At 43.3% G+C, this 17,090-nt stretch overlaps 1 protein-coding gene across 19 annotated transcripts in view; it reads right to left on the bottom strand.

Annotated features, from left to right (window-relative positions):
• The window catches only part of NRXN1 (neurexin 1), a 675,655-nt gene extending 658,997 nt beyond the window's left edge, over positions 1-16,658 (bottom strand). For 17 of the 19 annotated variants that reach the window (XM_088053912.1, XM_088053915.1, XM_088053923.1 and 14 more), the window contains exons 1-2: positions 16,601-16,658; positions 11,288-12,789 (exon numbers count right to left, since the gene is read on the bottom strand). In XM_088053912.1, coding sequence (XP_087910038.1) covers positions 11,288-12,026 — 739 coding nt within the window. In that variant the 5' untranslated portion in view covers positions 12,027-12,789; positions 16,601-16,658. Of the gene's footprint in view, positions 1-11,287; positions 12,790-16,432; positions 16,491-16,600 lie in introns of those variants that run through there. The other 2 variants (XM_088053913.1, XM_088053914.1) reach the window with 2 other exon arrangements.
• Positions 16,659-17,090: the final 432 nt, after the last annotated feature.

Below are 17,090 nucleotides of genomic sequence, written 5' to 3'. Positions count from 1 at the left end.
ATCTAATCAAGGGGGGTCAGAGAGGGGTAAAAATATTAAACTTTTTTATGCATTAATTCATAATTTTGTAAGGGAAAATGGCACTGCAAGTTCTTACTATGCCTCTACGAAAGAGAGGAACCGAAGAGTGGAAAAAGTCGTTGTTGCAACCTACAGGTGTGAGAGACAAGCAGGCAAAGCTTCCCACTAATCATTTTTGTGCTGGCAAGATGTTTCTATACATCTATGTATAGAATATACATTCTACACATCTATACATTCCAACGGAAAAGGGAACTTCCATAAAAATTGCAAAGTAGCAGTATTACATAGTAGTGGGCAAGATTAAGCCTGTTTGTTTCTTGACATTTTGGAGTGTTTTAGTATTAATACAGTTGATTTTTTTTTTTCCTAATCAGAGGACCTGATTCTGACTTTACTCTTATTTTACAGTGGCTTAACATTTCAGCTTCGAGACATCAGCCCTGATCTAAACAGACGAGAAAGGAGAACTGCAACAAATTATTTTATTACAGTAATTGGCAGAGCTACTACTGAATGTGAAAAACCTACAAAAGCAAAATAGTTTAGAAATATTATACAGAACAATAGATATGATTTCTAATAACTGTAGCTATATATAATATTTATTATTATTTATATATTTATATATTCATTTATATATATATATTTATGTATATATAAATCATATATATTTTATGTATATAATATTTTCTAAGAACATTTTTCTCTTCCAATTCCTTTGGGTGCTAACTTCCTTAGTATCTCTTTCTGCATTCTTTAATGACTGAAAGCTTAGTTTAAGTCACTGAGAGCTCAGGCTGGGCAAAAACAAGTTTCCAAGACATACTCTTGTACTGTTTTTCAGATTTCTGATGAGAAGGCTATGGAAGAGCAAAGCTGAGTAACATCAAAACCCATACCCACCTCACTTTATATATTTCGGCTATGGAAGCAGCAATGTGCCCAAATTAAAGTGCAAAATCAAAATAACTAAATATTTCTAAGCTCTTAGAGGTATGCTTTTGAGTTTGATGTGACCTCGATCACAATAGATACAGCATCACTAACTGTGTTTTATTATTTTCAATGCAAATGTGAATAAAATGGAGAGACAAATTCCATGCTTAAGCACAAGAAAGGAGATGAAAGCCACCACTCACTGCAGGCAGCTTTGCTTCTGAATTCCTGTGGTGCCATTAACTTAGACTGCAATGAATGTTTCTGTTTGTATTCATTTTTACTTTTTTTTTAAATAGGGGAGAAATTAGAAAGATTTTTTTTTCCCTTGCATCACTGTGGATGCTTTCATAGTTTAAGGTTTACAAAATCTACCAGCATGACTCACAGTATCACAATGGGTAATATGTGCCTGAATAGCAAACTTGGGTGATGTAAGTATTTATAATGTGCAAGAAAGACTTATAAATGAGACCCAAATGAAAAAAGGAGAATGGGATCCAACCAATACTAGGACAATAGGTAAAGCCTCTGGATGCCAAGATGAATTGTGGTTATCAGGGGATTTGCAAGAATAGCAGGTCAAAACTACTATCACTTGAACTTTTTTCTGTCACAGGAATTTTCTTTGTTATAAAAACCTGAATAGGAAACAGTGTGAAAATATTTCTCTCAGAACTTCAAACCTGATGCATTATTTGTTACATTTTGAGTTTCAAAATTTGTAAAGTGGAAAACAAAACAAAACCTGTGCTGTACTGCTTATTATTAATGCACAACTTCCTGTAATTCCACTCCGTTGTTCAACTGATGCAGAGGGGAAAAAAAGAACAAGTTCAAGGCTAACAATCAATCAATCCTAGCTGGTCCCTCAAGTACTTTGGACCAAGAACAGTGACAAAAAAAAAAAAACAAAAAAACCAAGGAAATTCCTGGAAACTACAATAACAGATACATTGTTCACAGAAAAGTAGTGGAGATTTGGGCCAACAAAGAAAATGTAATTTGAATATATTTTCTTCTGATGAACTACTGGGAAAATGCTGATGTTTTCCTCATAACACTGAAGTCAGGAATGTTTCAAGTAAGAATGTGAGATCTATATTCAGAATTCTTCAGTAAATGTTTAACTAAACCAGACAAATCTTTTGTTAATGTCGAATGACAGTCCATAATTTATCACTGAAAAACTATGGGTTCCGAAAAAAAACCCTGCCAGGTTCTTTGCACTGTGATAATGTTACAGAAATTATTTTTCTGCAATATAACGGAAAATAAAAAAATAAAAATCACAGAGAATCAGCTCCTGAGAAGCTGAGCAACATTCATATGAGAAGGATGTGGAAGAAGGACATTGATTTGTTCTTAAAAAACCTGTTTACAAGTCTTTCCTATATCACCCCACAATAGACTTAAGAATTAACTGACTTACAGCTATGTGTTTCCAAATTCCATTTTCACTTGTCTCTCCTCTGATGAGGAAAAATGGGAAAAAAATTCAAAATGCACAACACTAGTAATCTCTCTGTCAGAACCAACATTCCTGGAAACTTCCTGTAGAGATTCCACTGTTTTTCTAAGGGAGGATGTCACGTGAAGCACCAGTCCACCCCAGTAGACTGACATCACCGAGGATCACCTGAAGATCACTGTGCTTAAACACAGCAGTGTCTGCAGTCTGGGAAGGAGCTGCCTTATCTCACCTGCCTCTCTGACTCTGTCCCTGGACCTTCCAGGTCAAGAATCTGGTTTTACAAATGTACAATGCACAAATAATTTTTCAAATGTAAAATGCAAGCCCGCTGCTGGCCAACAACCAGTGGAATCCAAATTTTTTTTTATCACTTTTATCACACTTGCATGACACAGAATCAGGAAAGATAACATCTTTAAGGCTGAAGAGCACATTTTTCCTAGCACTAGGGCCCCATAATTCATTCTAAAGATACTCATTGTGGCTGTGCCCTAGAAACCCATTGTACAAATGCTGATATGTATACAAAGATTCCAGTGGTCACCTTTTGAAACAAAGAAGAATCAGGAGAAGCTTCTAAAGAAAATGACAGTATTGAGATACAGATCTTCACTCCATGCCTAGTCATTAATTCTGTGATTTTCTAGACACTTATTCAAAAGGAAGCACATATCATTTATATTACATACATGCAATCTTTCTTAAGGAATCTTTTCTTAAGAGAAATACATCCCTTGACAAAAACGCCATTTTTAAATGTTTTTTGTTAAAGTTAAAAAGCACGAAAGAGAAAGAAGATGCACAAGAAGGTCATTCTTGCATTGGAAACTAAGATGTAATTCAGAAACTTTGGAACTTTGATATACATCTCTAGGTGCATAGGGTAATGCCAGTGACCTCTTTAATGGCTGTACACATTCACTTAATTACAAAAAGACAGCACTGTAGGAAGAATCAATCAATTTTCTCTGCCTTTAAGCAATGCAGAGCCCTTTCTCTAGACAAAATCAAAAAGCCAAATGTTCTCATTTCAAGACCTTGTGCAATATGGCACAGTCTGAAAAGAATCTGTGACTTGCACACCTTTGCAGCATTGTTGGGATGTTACAGTTCCATAGAAAAAAATCCACTCTTTCACAGTTTGTAGTGGCAGCAACTGCACAAGTGATTCCAGCAAATGCACCATCCATTTGTTTGGGAAACCAGGTTTTCCCTCAAATCATAGAGAGTCTTAAATGTAAGACAAAATTAGTCACATCACTCTTCCAGCATGGTTCATAAGGCACATATTAAATTAATGAATAATTTTAATGATGATGATCATGGTAATAAATATTAGAATTTATTAAAAGTATTTTCTCTATAGACATTCCCAGATGAATACTACAGGCAGAATCAGCAGGTTATTAAATTTGCCCTAGTTCTCTCTGTTTTCATATTCCTACTTGAATAATAAGTTCAGAATCAGCAGGTTATTAGGTTTGCCCTAATTCCAAACTTGAGTCAATGGGACTTCATACTGACTGCAGTGGAAAATGAAAACAGACCACATTTTTTTTCAGATATCTAAAAGATGCCAAATCTGCTGCTTCTTAGGACATAACTAAGTAATTTTAGGTTCCTAATACACTACATAGCATTAAAGAAATCTAAAATTTTATCAGAGAATCCTGTTCTTGCAGACAGCTGCCAGCTGCCTTTGTCTCATTTCTTGACAAGCTCAAACAAGGCATAACTGAGGCTACCTCTCACTTTCACCTTCAGACTTTTCATTGAAAATGGGAGAGAACGAAACTAAAAAATTATGTGGTCATTGACTAGGAGCAAGAGTTCTTCACTCTCCTCAGACATTAAATCCTAGATCCTTCTACGGTAATAAGGATCCTTTTCTAGTAATAAGGATGACTATTATACAGGTGTAACATTGCAAAGGATGAGAACTGCTGTGACCATGAGAAGAGCTGAATTGTCAAAGAAGTGGCTGGCAGATGACAAGCTACATCATTTCCAGGGTCTAGTCAGAACAATGGCAGTCAGTGGCAGACAAAAAAGCAAGAAAAAACCCACTATTCTGAACACTCGGCTATGGATAGGCAGTAGGAAGGCCTGCAACTTCAAAGCCAACTAACAATTATCAGTTCTGTAGACTAAAGTGGTTGCACAATAGTAAAGGGACCTTCAGGTCTTCCTCTCCTACATCCCTAATAGAAATTCTGATCTTTCAAGTATCTGATGACCAGGAAAAAGAGCTACCAGAAGCTCCTGTATGGCGTAGTTTAACTTTACAGATTAGAAGGAAAACTGAAAAAGTGGTGTGAATTGGCCAGGGGCACTGAGAAAGCAACGTCCTATCAAAACTGTGTGGGTTTTCCTACTTCATTACTTCATTAGCTACTGCAGGTATTTTGTTCATTGAAGCACTCGTTGATCCTACTGATTCTACTCCAAGATCCAGGATAATGGCTACACATTTGCATGATTTCACCGCATACAACTACTTTTTAGCTTGGCAGAAGAGCACCTGAGCTGAGAAATTGAGTTCTGCATACACGACAATATAATCCAGGCTGGTGAAGTGCTTGTGATACACTCAGATACCATCACCAAGGTACAGGAGAAACTGCCATTCAAGAAAGTGCACGTCTTCTGTTAAATATTAAATTATGATCCCAGATCAGTGTAGAACTAAATAAAGGCAGCAAAGGATTATTTATCCTGACTTTGCTAGTCAATTCTATATATAACAACAGTATTAAAGGTATGTCTGTTACACACTAACCAATCATTCCCTGGAAGAAGTATATTTGGCCTCTACAATTTAGTCCTCAGGTTCACAAAGGTATTCAACACCTCAGAATGCCCTTCACCATTCTGGAAAATCATGTGTTTATGAAGGTACACAAGTTTAAGCTACAGCACAACAAACAGGACAGAGCATTTTTCCAGAAACTGGTATGGTTGCATGTTTTCTAAAAGGAACACCAAGCTTTCTGATAGATGTAACATCATATTAAATTCACCAAGACAGATAGTGAATAGATAGATGAAGCTTTCTTTTTCACATTACCAACCAATTTTAATATGTTTACTAAAAGAAGCATGAACCCTCCAACCTGCATATGTTAATGTTAGCCTCTACATAAAGCTATTTCTATCAGAAACTCATTTTTAATTGCCTGTTTTCCCATTCTTGTCCATCAGGTCAGTAATGATGATGGGGTAAAATCCCACAAATCCATGGCTAGCATCTACTGTTAAAAGACTCCCAGAGAGCCAGCCCTCAGCTGAGACAAAAGATTAAGTGCAATTATATCAAAACATAGGCAATTTTAATATATATTATTTTGAAATTCTGAATGAATCTGACCAATCTGGCACAAGGTCCTATGGTGCTAGATATAAATTCTTCTAGTATATTAGCTGTCTATAATTCACAATATATAAAAAAAAAATATAAAATATAAATTTAACAAGGACCTTAACTAGGCCCAAAGGGAAACAACAACATCACTATTTAAATTATTATTTACCTGGAGTACCAAGATCTAGGCTCTAAGTATTTCAATATCAGCATTTTGAAAGGATTAGTAATACTCAACAAAAAACCTCTTTAGAAGATAATATAAAACAGACTGCCAGCTCCTAATTACCAGTGAAACAGTATTTAAATTCCTGTGATTTTACATGAGTCAGATATTGATATCAATACCAAATAATGCTGAATCCTGCCAAACAAAATACTATATCAAATTTCATTAGGAAAATGATGCAAAATTGTGCTTTAAACTGACATAAGGGTTGGGTGTTCATATGACTAAATGTGAATGTAACAGATGCAACCCAGTGAAGAACGAATTTTTGATTACTTGACTATCTGCTCTCAAGATTCTACTCTGACTACAAACTCACCATTTAAAAAAAATAAATAAAGTGAAATAATGATTGTTAAATTATCAACATAGTTTGTACATATCCAGAACCTCAGTACAATCTCTGGTGCATTTCTAGCCCTCCTTCTAAACCAACATCACCCCAGTGGCCACTGGCACTGACAAGAAATTCAGCATGCAGAAGAAATAGAGATCATCTAGATAAAGATTCCAAAGTGTAAATCAAAAAGGCAAGTTTTGGTTACAGTATTTACTAGTCCAGAGTACATTTAGCTAGGACTCAAGAGGGATAAAGACCATGGTGACTACTCTGCTAAGACTGACTGTAGGCAATGAGTTCAACATCACACTCAAACACACAACTTGCAATAGATAATTAATGCCAAAAGAAGTTCAAAAGTTTCATTCAAGGCATAAAGAGAACAAAACGGATTAAGATATCAAAAATTTCAAGGAGATATAAATATTGGATTTTTTTTAAAAAAAGATAACATGCAAAAGGAAATACAACAAAGACTGATGTAGTATATTCAGAACCCAAACAAACAAATCTAAATGCTGGCTAGGCTGAGGCATCTGGAACTGACTTCCTCAAAAATCATTTTCACAGTTCAAACCGTAGCTGGCATCAACTTCTGAATATCTGACAAGGAAGAGTATCTCTTACAGTGAACAGCTGCCTGAACAGTCCTCATTTTTCTCACAAACCAGAAACTCGGTAGAACAGCTAAAATACAACATGTTACAAACAGGAATAGTTTGGAGTGACAGAGCACTTGTCTGTATAGATGCTAATATTGAGGGAAGTAGGGAAGCTATATGTTAAAAAGATAAAGAATCCTGTCTGCAACTTTTTCAAACCATTAGAGATGTAGAAAAGCAGAAGGGCGTGGAGTGACCAGAAGTTAGCATCAGTGAGTAACTTCCCCCAACTCAATGCATCACGTGTATTTTATTACCTCTTTTAGAGCTACCTGCTTACTTTCTCAGATACTGGACAAGGCTGTTTTTATATAAATGAGGATGACAGGAAAATGATACTTTTTTTTTTTTTTTGTCTAAAATCCAGAGGTCACTATTTTAATCATTTAATATGTAAATTTTTTGTTGTTGTTGCTTTGAAATTTTTTAAGGAGCAAAATTAGAAGAGTAATATGGAGGTTCACAGATACGAACCATGTATTTTCCTTACCTTCTAGGACCTTGACTTAATGCACTAAAAATCTGACTTTAAAGTTGGTCTTTTTAATAAAAATCTTTCGTTATCATAGAATCAAGCCATACCAATTTGAGTACTTTCAAGAAATATTGTAATTTTCACTGAATAGAAGATTGAAATATATGTCAAAAAACCTAACAGAAAATTGATATGGCAGTCAGGGTTTATTTCAATGCTAGTCATATTCCTAATAAAATTCATTATAATTTTGTGTATTTTTCCTTCAACTGAGTCACTATTATTATGTGGAATAACATAACCTTGCCTCCTTCAGCACAAAGCAGAGATTTTATTTTCTGTTTTAGAAGGCTCTTGTAGTGTTTTTACTCATGGGCCTTTCAACCAGAGAACTGCCAGAGATCATATTTTCCTTTGCTATGGACTACACATCCTTGTAAATTTAAGCAAAAATTCCAGTCCTTTTTCTGTGATTTATGCCAGTGCTCCCACTGAAGAGAAGTTAGGTCCTCCTGGAACAAAAGGAATGACTGAATGGTTCTTTCCTAGCTTGCACTGATCTCACAGTGGTGCAGTTCAGAAAACATAAATGAAGCTACTCCTGATTTAGGTATAAAAGCAGTTAAGCCCATTGGAAATAATTTATATTACTATGGGTTTAAAAAACAAAACAAACAAACAAACAAACAAAACCCAAAAAAAACCCCCAAAAAAAACAATAAAACCCAACCCAAAACTTCATTCATGGACTCCATTCAAACATGGAACTTCATTCTTACAAGAAAAAAAAAATTACTTCAGGGATCATTAATAAGCTTCTCAAAGATGAAAATCTGGGAAAAATAACCCATCAGATTTTCTCCTGAAAATAAGTGAACTTGTGTTTAAAATGGCAGCTTAAGACATGAAACTTTGACTCTAAATCTATTACTTTTTAATTCCTAAACATGCAAGTCAGGGTAGAAAATTTTGAAAACGTTTTGTTTATTGTTGTTGATCTTAATTCCTACATTCCTCATTACACTGAGGAGCTCTGTGTTTTTACCACACAGCAGAGATACTGAACAACAAATCCAAGACCAAAAAAAAAAAAAAAAAAAAAGTTTAAAAAATCAAAGGAAAATAGAATTTCATGACCATCTTTCACCTTTAAAGAAAAGGTATCAACTGGGACACGTGGCTAGAATTCCAGATAAAAATTAAAAGTTGGGGTTTTTTTCTATCTAAAATAATTTTTAAACAAAAAACAAAACAAGGGTTGGAGTGAAAACTCAAAAAGCCCCTTCAGATAATTGCAGCCTGAGATGATCCCCTAGCAATGGCAATGTCTTTCTAAGGCTTGTGGGAAATTTACACATTCTGGGAACAAAAGACCAAAGTTCAACAGCTTAATGTCTATGTTGGCTACAGAAAACTAAAGAGAAGAAGCCAAGTTTCCTTTCTTGGCAGATCTAAAGGCTTTACTTGTCCTTCTGCCTTTTCTGTTTATTAGAATAATTATAAAATAATTTATAATAGTTCAACATCTTTGCTGGCACATATGAGTAACCTCTAATCCCTTAATCAAAACTTGACTGACAGAACTGTCAGTTGCTACCTTTTCTCAATTAACAGGTAAAAACTGCAATGTTAGTTTCATTTATGTTGTTGTCAGGGCAAATGTTGCCTTCTGTTTCAAATTAAATCAGAATCTGAATATTTTCTGCTAAAATTATATAAGTCTTGGTATTATTTTATAAGGCTTCTTTGTAGTCAAGGGACACATGAAGAGAATCTTGTTCCCACTTATGTCAAATGCAAAATCCCTAATATTTAAATGAAGTCAGCACTTTACCTTAATTTGGAGGGGGATTCTGTTATTTTGAGTGTCTTCTTCTTAAAGGTTCCATACAATGTTCACTAAATATAAATATAGATATGTATTTCACTAATATTTGACCCAAACATAAAAATATTCCTTAAAAATAGCCACTGAACCTATTATTATGTAAAGGCAATAATTTATCTGACTGATACTACATGCAATTATGTGAACTCTTACACATAAGTATTATATGTGCAAAATAACTTCAAATAACTAAACTATGTTTTAGTGTAAAGGGCATATAAATGTATAATAGTATTAATAGTACTTAAATTACCATTACTGCTTTAGCAAAGCTGCTGCACCACCATAATTTTCTTTTTCTTTACAATAGGGCCTAACTCAGAGATGGTAAGGCAACTCAATATTGTCCATACACCTATAGATTATGTAGTATCATGTCATAAAAACTGATACCCAAAAACTAAATCAATTGAGATGTTTTACCTAATATAAAAGATATTTAATTTTACAGTTTCTGGGAATGGGTGCAATTGAAAGTAGAAATGACTAATTTTCTGAAACTGTTATTTGCTCCTACAAAATATTATTTAAAGTGTTAATAAGGTTTGAATTTTTCACAAGTGGCAGATGAGAGGTAAACAGCTGATAAAGTAAACAGGATGCAGAATGACTGTAGCATTTTGAGTATTGACACTAAGGATAGAAGGTGTTACATAATAAAGCACAGTCACAAATTATGTTTTCTTTCTTATAATGAGTGAAATCTGATAGAAATGCTAAAGGCAAATTATTCAGCCATAAATGTCATGCAGCCACTCAGTGAAAATCTTAATTTGGCCTTGATAATATCTTATTCATATTTACCTTTTACATTTTAAACTTAGGTCTTTGCTCTCCAATTTTGACATGATAATCATATTTTCCCTTGATACATTTGCTCTTATTTCATTTATACACCTTCACGTCCTGTTCTAGATACACAACATATGTAATTTCTATGCCTAAGGAGCTGCAAGCAATGGTACATTTACTAACAAAATAATAAAAACAAGAGTCCTGCATGCATCTGCAAAGTAAACGTTCACATTCTTTCCATTTGCCAAAAACAATGGGCACTGAATATGAATCATATTTTACCCAGTGATTTATTTGTAGATGGATTAAGGAAACTGCTGTTTTTCTAGGTTCCCTCTTTCTTGGTAAAACTACTCAGTCATTTTGTGGTCTTGGAGTATGTACTTCCCCTTTGCCCTTTTGTGTTCTCCCTGTCTAACTGGCATGGTGAATTGCTAAATATGTTGCAAAGCAGTACTATTCACATCCATGTAAAAACATAATCCTCTGTTTAATCCCCTTCCTCCCCGGCCACAATTTAAGGAATTCACAAATAAATCACTGATTTTATTTCAATGACATAGCAGAGGCAAATACAAAGTGGACTCCGGGTCTCCTCTACCCTACAAAACCAAACCCAGGTCATCTTTGCACTCAATCCAGTTAAATTATTCCCAGCATCACTTCCCCTGCTCCCCAAATTAATTACCACCAGCTGCTTGTGATAGGCATGCACATCCCCTCCCTCAGCTCCCACCGAGCATGGTTCCAGCCACCCCCTGCCATCTGGGTGACACCTGGTACCCAGCACCCATCTCTCCTTTACCCAGAACAACCCCAAATCCCACCCCGCCTCCGGAAGATGCTCAGATAACATCCTCTTCCTCCTCTCACCCAGCCTCGCAGAGAACAGAAGAGTGATGGCACCATGGTTGGCCACAGAAACACACGGAAGACATGGAGGAGGAGAAGGTGGGGAAGAGGGGAGCTGGGGACACGGTGGGAAGGGAGGGGAGGGAGGAAGATCCACTCATACAGATGAAACCTCATGCAGGCCTGGCCTCCGACCCGTCCCCTCCACGGAGCGATGGGGGACAATGGGGCGAGCTGAAATGGCCCCTTACCTTCACTGCAGTCCTTCCCTCGGAAGCCCGTTTGGGAGCAGTCACAGACGGCCTGGTCGTTGAGCACCGAGCAGACGCCCCCGTTGAGGCAGACGTCGTCCCTGGCGCACAGCCGGCTCTGCTCGTCATCCAGCCGCACCTCCTGGCTCTCCAGCGGCGACGTCTGCGTGTAGTTCACCCGCACGTCTGTTATCCAGCCCTTGAAGGGCTCCCGGTCCTTGACGGAGGAGAGCGTCAGCTTTAGCGTCGCCGACCGCAGCTCCGGCGGGAGCCCTCCTAGGAAGAGCCCGCTGAAGACAGTCATGTCCCGCCGTTTGGACTTCACCTCCACCCACTTGGCCTCGGTTCGATCGATGATCAGCGTCGTGTTCTTGAAGTGGCGGCGGATGACAACGGCGTGCCACAGGTTGTCGTTGACCGCCGTGTCCGAGAGCAGGGTGGCAGGCTCGGCGCAGAAGATGGAGAAGCTGAGCTGTAGCCGCCCTCCCTGGGTGAGGATGAGCTCCAGGAAGTCACAGAAACCCTCGTCATCAAAGTAGAGCACCAGCCCGCTGGAGCTGCGCGTCTTCATGTTGAAGCTCATTTCGCTCTCGCAGCAGGCGTTCCACTTGGGGAAGCGGGTCCACTGGCCCTCCGCACCCGGGAACTCCAGCCCGCTGCCCAGCTCGGCCCAGCAGCCCAGCAGTAGGGCCAGCCAGAGCAGCAGGCAGCCCCCGCGCCGCACCAGCACCGCCCCCATCCTGCGCGGCCTGGGGCGGGCGAGCGGGGCGGCAGGGCTGGCGGGGGGCGGCACCGGGGCCCCGGCGGCAGACAGGGTAAAATCTTGCCGGGCGCCGGCCGCGCTGGAAGCTTCGGGCACGCTCACCCCCGCCCCGGGTGCGGGGGTCACTGTGGGAGACTCCCCGGGGCGGGGGGCTGCAGCTGCCCCGCGGGACGGGCTTGGGCACAAGATGGTGCCAGGGGCCACCGGAGGGGACCCGCGGTGGGGGTAAGGCGCCGTTGGGTCTCTTCACTGGCCGGCCACGCTCCGCAAAAGGTGTCCAGGGGTGGGTGAGTCGGCAGAAATTTTCCCCAAAGCCAACATTACCAAATCAGGAAAAAACCCAAGATCGGTGGCAAAACTCTCCTCCAAGTGGATCCACCAGCTCGGCAAGGCTGTAGCAATATCCTGGCACATGCGTGCCTCTTTTTACATCCTCTCCACCAGCTGTAGTTTCCCAGGAAGCCAATTATGGATCCCAACGCCGCCTCCCTAGGATGGATCCTCTTGTCATATCACAGCCTGTCTGCCATGGTGCTAGAGCAGCGTCAGCAGACGACAGGACTCATCGCTCGTGGTTGCTTGAGCTGCCTCAATCCCAATGGGGTTGAAACCCAGAAGCTGTCAAACAGCCGAGTGGCCACTTGACATGCAAAGCCTGGCAGCTCCTCTTCTCTTTGCTTGAAAAGGCCAAGGCTAAGATCCAGGGGGGTGATTTTCCTCTATTGTTTTTGTTTCTAATCTGCAAGGAATTGAAACAGAATAATAAGAAATGACAACTAATAGCATGTTGAATCACAAAGTTGATCAATAGTGAACGTTTGTGATTATTTTTTTCATTTCAACTGGTGTTGGACATTAGGAAAATGCTGCTGTGATCTTGGAGTCACTGAGAAACTGTAATGGGTTGCAGTGCTAAACACAAATCTTAACATTATTTTATACTTGAATACATTTTTATGCTATAATCTGAACGTAAACTACTTACCTTTCCAAAACTTCCACATATTTTAGTAGTGCATTTTATTACTACAGCAACAATGTTAAACAGAAAAGATGGTGTTTATTCTACAATTTATTTTAATTTATTTGTGAAAACACCATCACCTGTGAAGCTACAGGGTCCTAGTCATACAGATGAAACCCAGTTCTGGTTGTTTCCAGTACAGGTCAAAAAAATAAAGTGGCCTAAGCTCCCAGCAGGACCTGACAAGCTTCACCATGCATGGCACACCTAATGGTTTATTTTTCCTGGGGTGAGGAAGAATTGCAATAGTTTCTTAGAAGGCTTTTCAAAAATTTCATATCACATTTTTTTCTCTGCCACCTGGTTTCTTCTGGGGCTGATATTTTCTGCCGTGGCAGGGAAAATCCAATTCAAGCCAGCTCTGATGTTGACATTATTCACAATGCAGATCAGCTAATCCCAGGTGCTAGTCCTCTGAAATGGGTTGCAGTATTTTACATATATTTACTCAGCTGCCCTTGTTTAAGAGAACAAGGAGAGAACAACTCCTCTGTTTTCAAAATTATGCGTATGCCACAGTTCACCCTTATCCTCTGAAGAGGTCTCTACATCCAAAATGTTTCAGCAGAGAGGCTGTTCTTCTCCCCCAGAGCTGCTGTATCTTTTCTGGAAGCTGTGTATTATCAGACCTCTCCTGATGGAGGAGAGGATCTCCAACACCTCCCTCACTCATCGCTTCCCCTTCCCCTCCCTTACATTTCTTTGCCAGCAGCACTTAGGCAAACACAATAGCATGGCCAGAGCTGCTGCCAAGCCCTCTGAGCTGGGGTGTGTGTGTGTGTGTGTGTGTGTGTGTGTGTGTGTGTGTGTGTGGGGAGAGGGGGCAGAGATGACCCTGCCAGGGAGAAACGTTTTAAAAACAGGCACACACCTCAGCTGCCTGCACCTGACACGTTCAGAGCTGCTAAGTCACCTCCTACTCTCTCTATATTTAATTTCATTCCTCTAAATGTCAACACGATTATTTTTATTATTTGCCACACGTGAGGCGGGCAAGAGCAGCAAAAGGGAGGAGAGGAGAACCCCCAAACATCGCGGGCAGGGGCCAGGCGTGCCCACCAGCAGCAGGCAGACCCCAGGTTTCCTCCAAGCCCTCCCCGTCCCCCGGCGGGAGCCACCTCCGGCAACGCCGCTACCAGCCGAGGGATTTTCCGGCAGCTCCCGGGAGGGTCCGCGGAGGGAGCCCCCGCAGCCCCGCTCCCCAAAGGCCTTCCCGGGCGCGGCGGTGGCCGAGGGCAGGGGCGCCGCTGGCTTGCGGCACCGCGCCGAGCGGCCGCTCCTGTTTCAGCACCCGGAACAGCTCCGCCCTGCGCGGCCCGACGGGGCGGCGGCGCCCGCTGCCCGCGCCCGCCCGAGCGGGAGCGGCCCCGCCGCTGCTCCCTGCGCGCCGCCGCGGGGCTGGGCTCCGGACGGGGGCCCGGAGCTGCCACCAGGGCGGGAGGGGACCCGCGGGCGGCCGAGGGGAAGGAGGTGGTGATGGAGCGGATTTGGGGTGCGTGGGGGACGCGGGGAGCCAGCCGGGCGCTGGCCGGCGGTGTGAGACACGGCGTGCGTGCCCGGGGACAATGACACGGAGGAAGGGGGCTGTGTGTGATGGGGTGAGGAGTGGGGGAAGGGGAGGTTTGTGGAGACGGGGTGCTTGGGGAAGGGGCGCGGGGTGTGTGTGTTCCCGGGGGTTACCGGGCAGCTGCCGGTGCTGGGCTGGCTCTCGGGGGAAGGGGCGGTGGGCAGGGAATGCGGGAGGCGCGGCGGGGAGGGGGGCGCAAGGTGCGCGGGGCGGGCGCCGCGGCTTTGGGAGGAGCGGGGCGAAGGAAGGGAAGGGGTTTGCGCCTCTGTGAGCGGGGCGCAGGAGCCGGAGGGTGCCAGGAGCCCGTGGCGTCTACCAGGGGTGGGGAGGAGGGTGGGGGGAGCCAGGCAAGGACGCGGTGTGAGTGAGTGAGTGTGTGCGCGGCCGCCGTGCGTGCCAGAGCGATCCCTACAGGTGTCCGCGGAGAGCCGCCGCGCGGGGATCCCACCTCGCCAGCATCCCTGCCCGCTGCCTGCCGCTGGCTGCAGCGCCTGCCTGCCCCCTCACTCACACACACACAGCAGCAAGCACCGGCGGCAAGAGGGGAGAAGAGAAAGGGAAAAGAAGAAGACAAAAAAAAAAAAAAAAGGGGGGGGGGAGAAATAAAAAAAAAAATAAATTAAATAATAGATAAAAAAAAGAAAGAGAGATGGAAAGACTGTAAAAGAAAGGAGAAAGACCCGAGGAAAAAATAAGGGAAGAAACAATTGCTTATTTATTACTGCCGATATAATTCACACATTGCCAATAAACAGCACAGTCTTGTCTAGTCATTTCTAAAGCAAAGGGACACTTTCGCTCTCGGAAGAGGACAATTTATTAACATCTATCTATCTTTGTATCTATCTATGTATCTATCTATATATCTATCAATCTATCTCAAATGTCTCTTAAGTACCAGGCATCCCTCCCAGCAATGTATCCATGAACACACACATATGTAGCGAGAAATATGCACAAACCAATATAAATGTAGCTATTGCATTCAGCGCCTCGCCAGTGAATTCGTATGCTTCCCCCACCCCTTTACAACCATTTTTTATTCTTCAAAAATTATGATTTAGTCACAGGTGCCCCGATTGAGCCTCTTCAAATTAGAAAAAGAGAGAGAGAGAGACACCCATAGGTCAATAAATCCTTAATAAATGCCAGGTCGGTTGGCATGCACAATCCTTGGCAGAATCCTTATTGTATGAAATACAGAGCATTGTCTCTGGGTGCGGGGAAGACCAGAGTTCACAAATTACCGGATGAAATAAAAGGATCTGAAAAACAACCTTGCTGCAGCCAAAGGGAGAAGCGCTCTAATTCAAAAGCAGACTTAGCAGCACCATTAATCTTTTCCTTTCATTTCTACGTAATTTCTAGAATCAAATTCTTTCCAAAGCGGCTGGAATGATCGATTTTGCTCCCCTTCCAGTCTTGCAGATGTCTTTATTTTAATATGCTTATAATTTCTACCCCTTCAAAAATGCACACCATCAGCAGGAACCTGAACAGTTTCAAACACATATCGAAGAAGCCGAGTGCCCTCTTTCTTCTGGCACACAATAGAAAATGTCCCAAATTACCAATGCACTTCCCGCACAATCCCCTCGTCTCTTTCAGACCGCCGCCGATAAATAGCAATAATATTGCGATATCCCATCGCTGCCCCGGCTTCGCGTTTCACCACGGCAGCTCACGCCAGGGAGAACATGCAGCAGATTGATTTTATCGCTCAAGTCTCGCAGACCCGCTCTCCCCTCCTCCCCGCGCCTTGGCAAGGGGCAATAAATCACCGCATCCAACCTTTAACTTACACCTCCGCTCCACCATCTCCTCTCCTCGCCATCCACCTCTCCACAACGCCGCGCGCGAACCCACCAGCCTTTCGCGCCGCCACCACCGGCTCCGCCGCGGCGGAGCGGGGCCGCTCCTCCGCGCCGCCGCTCCGCCCGCGCTGCGGGCGCGCCTTACCTGCGCGGGGGCCGCGGGGCCGGGGCCGGGCCGGGGCAGGCGCGGCTGCCGGGGCTGCCTCTGCCGCTCGCCGGCGGAGCGGAGCGGGGCGGAGCGGGCGCTGCTGCGGGGGCGCGGCGGCGGCGGCGGCGGCGGCGGCGGCGGGGGGGGGCGCCCGCCGGGAGCGGGGGGCGGCACCGCCGCGTGACGCCGCCGCGCCCGTCTGCCCGGCGGGGGCGGTGCCGTGCGCGCCGCCGGCCCCGCCCCGGCACTGCCCGGCCCGGCCCGGCCCGGCCCGAGCGGCACCGCCGCCGCCGCAGCGCCGGGGCACGGAGCGAGCGAGCGAGCGGGACGGGACGGGCCGGGCCGGACCCCGGAGATCCGAGGCCGCGGCGGGGGGCGCGCACGCTGCCGCCGTCTGACGGCTGGGGAGGGTCGGAGGGGTGGAATGGGCAGAGGGAGAGGTGGTGCGGCACGGCGAGGGTCCGGAGGGAGCTGCCGGCTTCCCGGG

The sequence above is a fragment of the Pseudopodoces humilis genome, chromosome 3 (genome assembly GCF_049639895.1).
Source record: "Pseudopodoces humilis isolate 2021_Gansu_Grassland_sample_001 chromosome 3, ASM4963989v1, whole genome shotgun sequence".
In the NCBI taxonomy this organism is placed as follows: domain Eukaryota; kingdom Metazoa; phylum Chordata; class Aves; order Passeriformes; family Paridae; genus Pseudopodoces; species Pseudopodoces humilis.
This window is presented reverse-complemented; position numbering and strand designations above follow the sequence as displayed.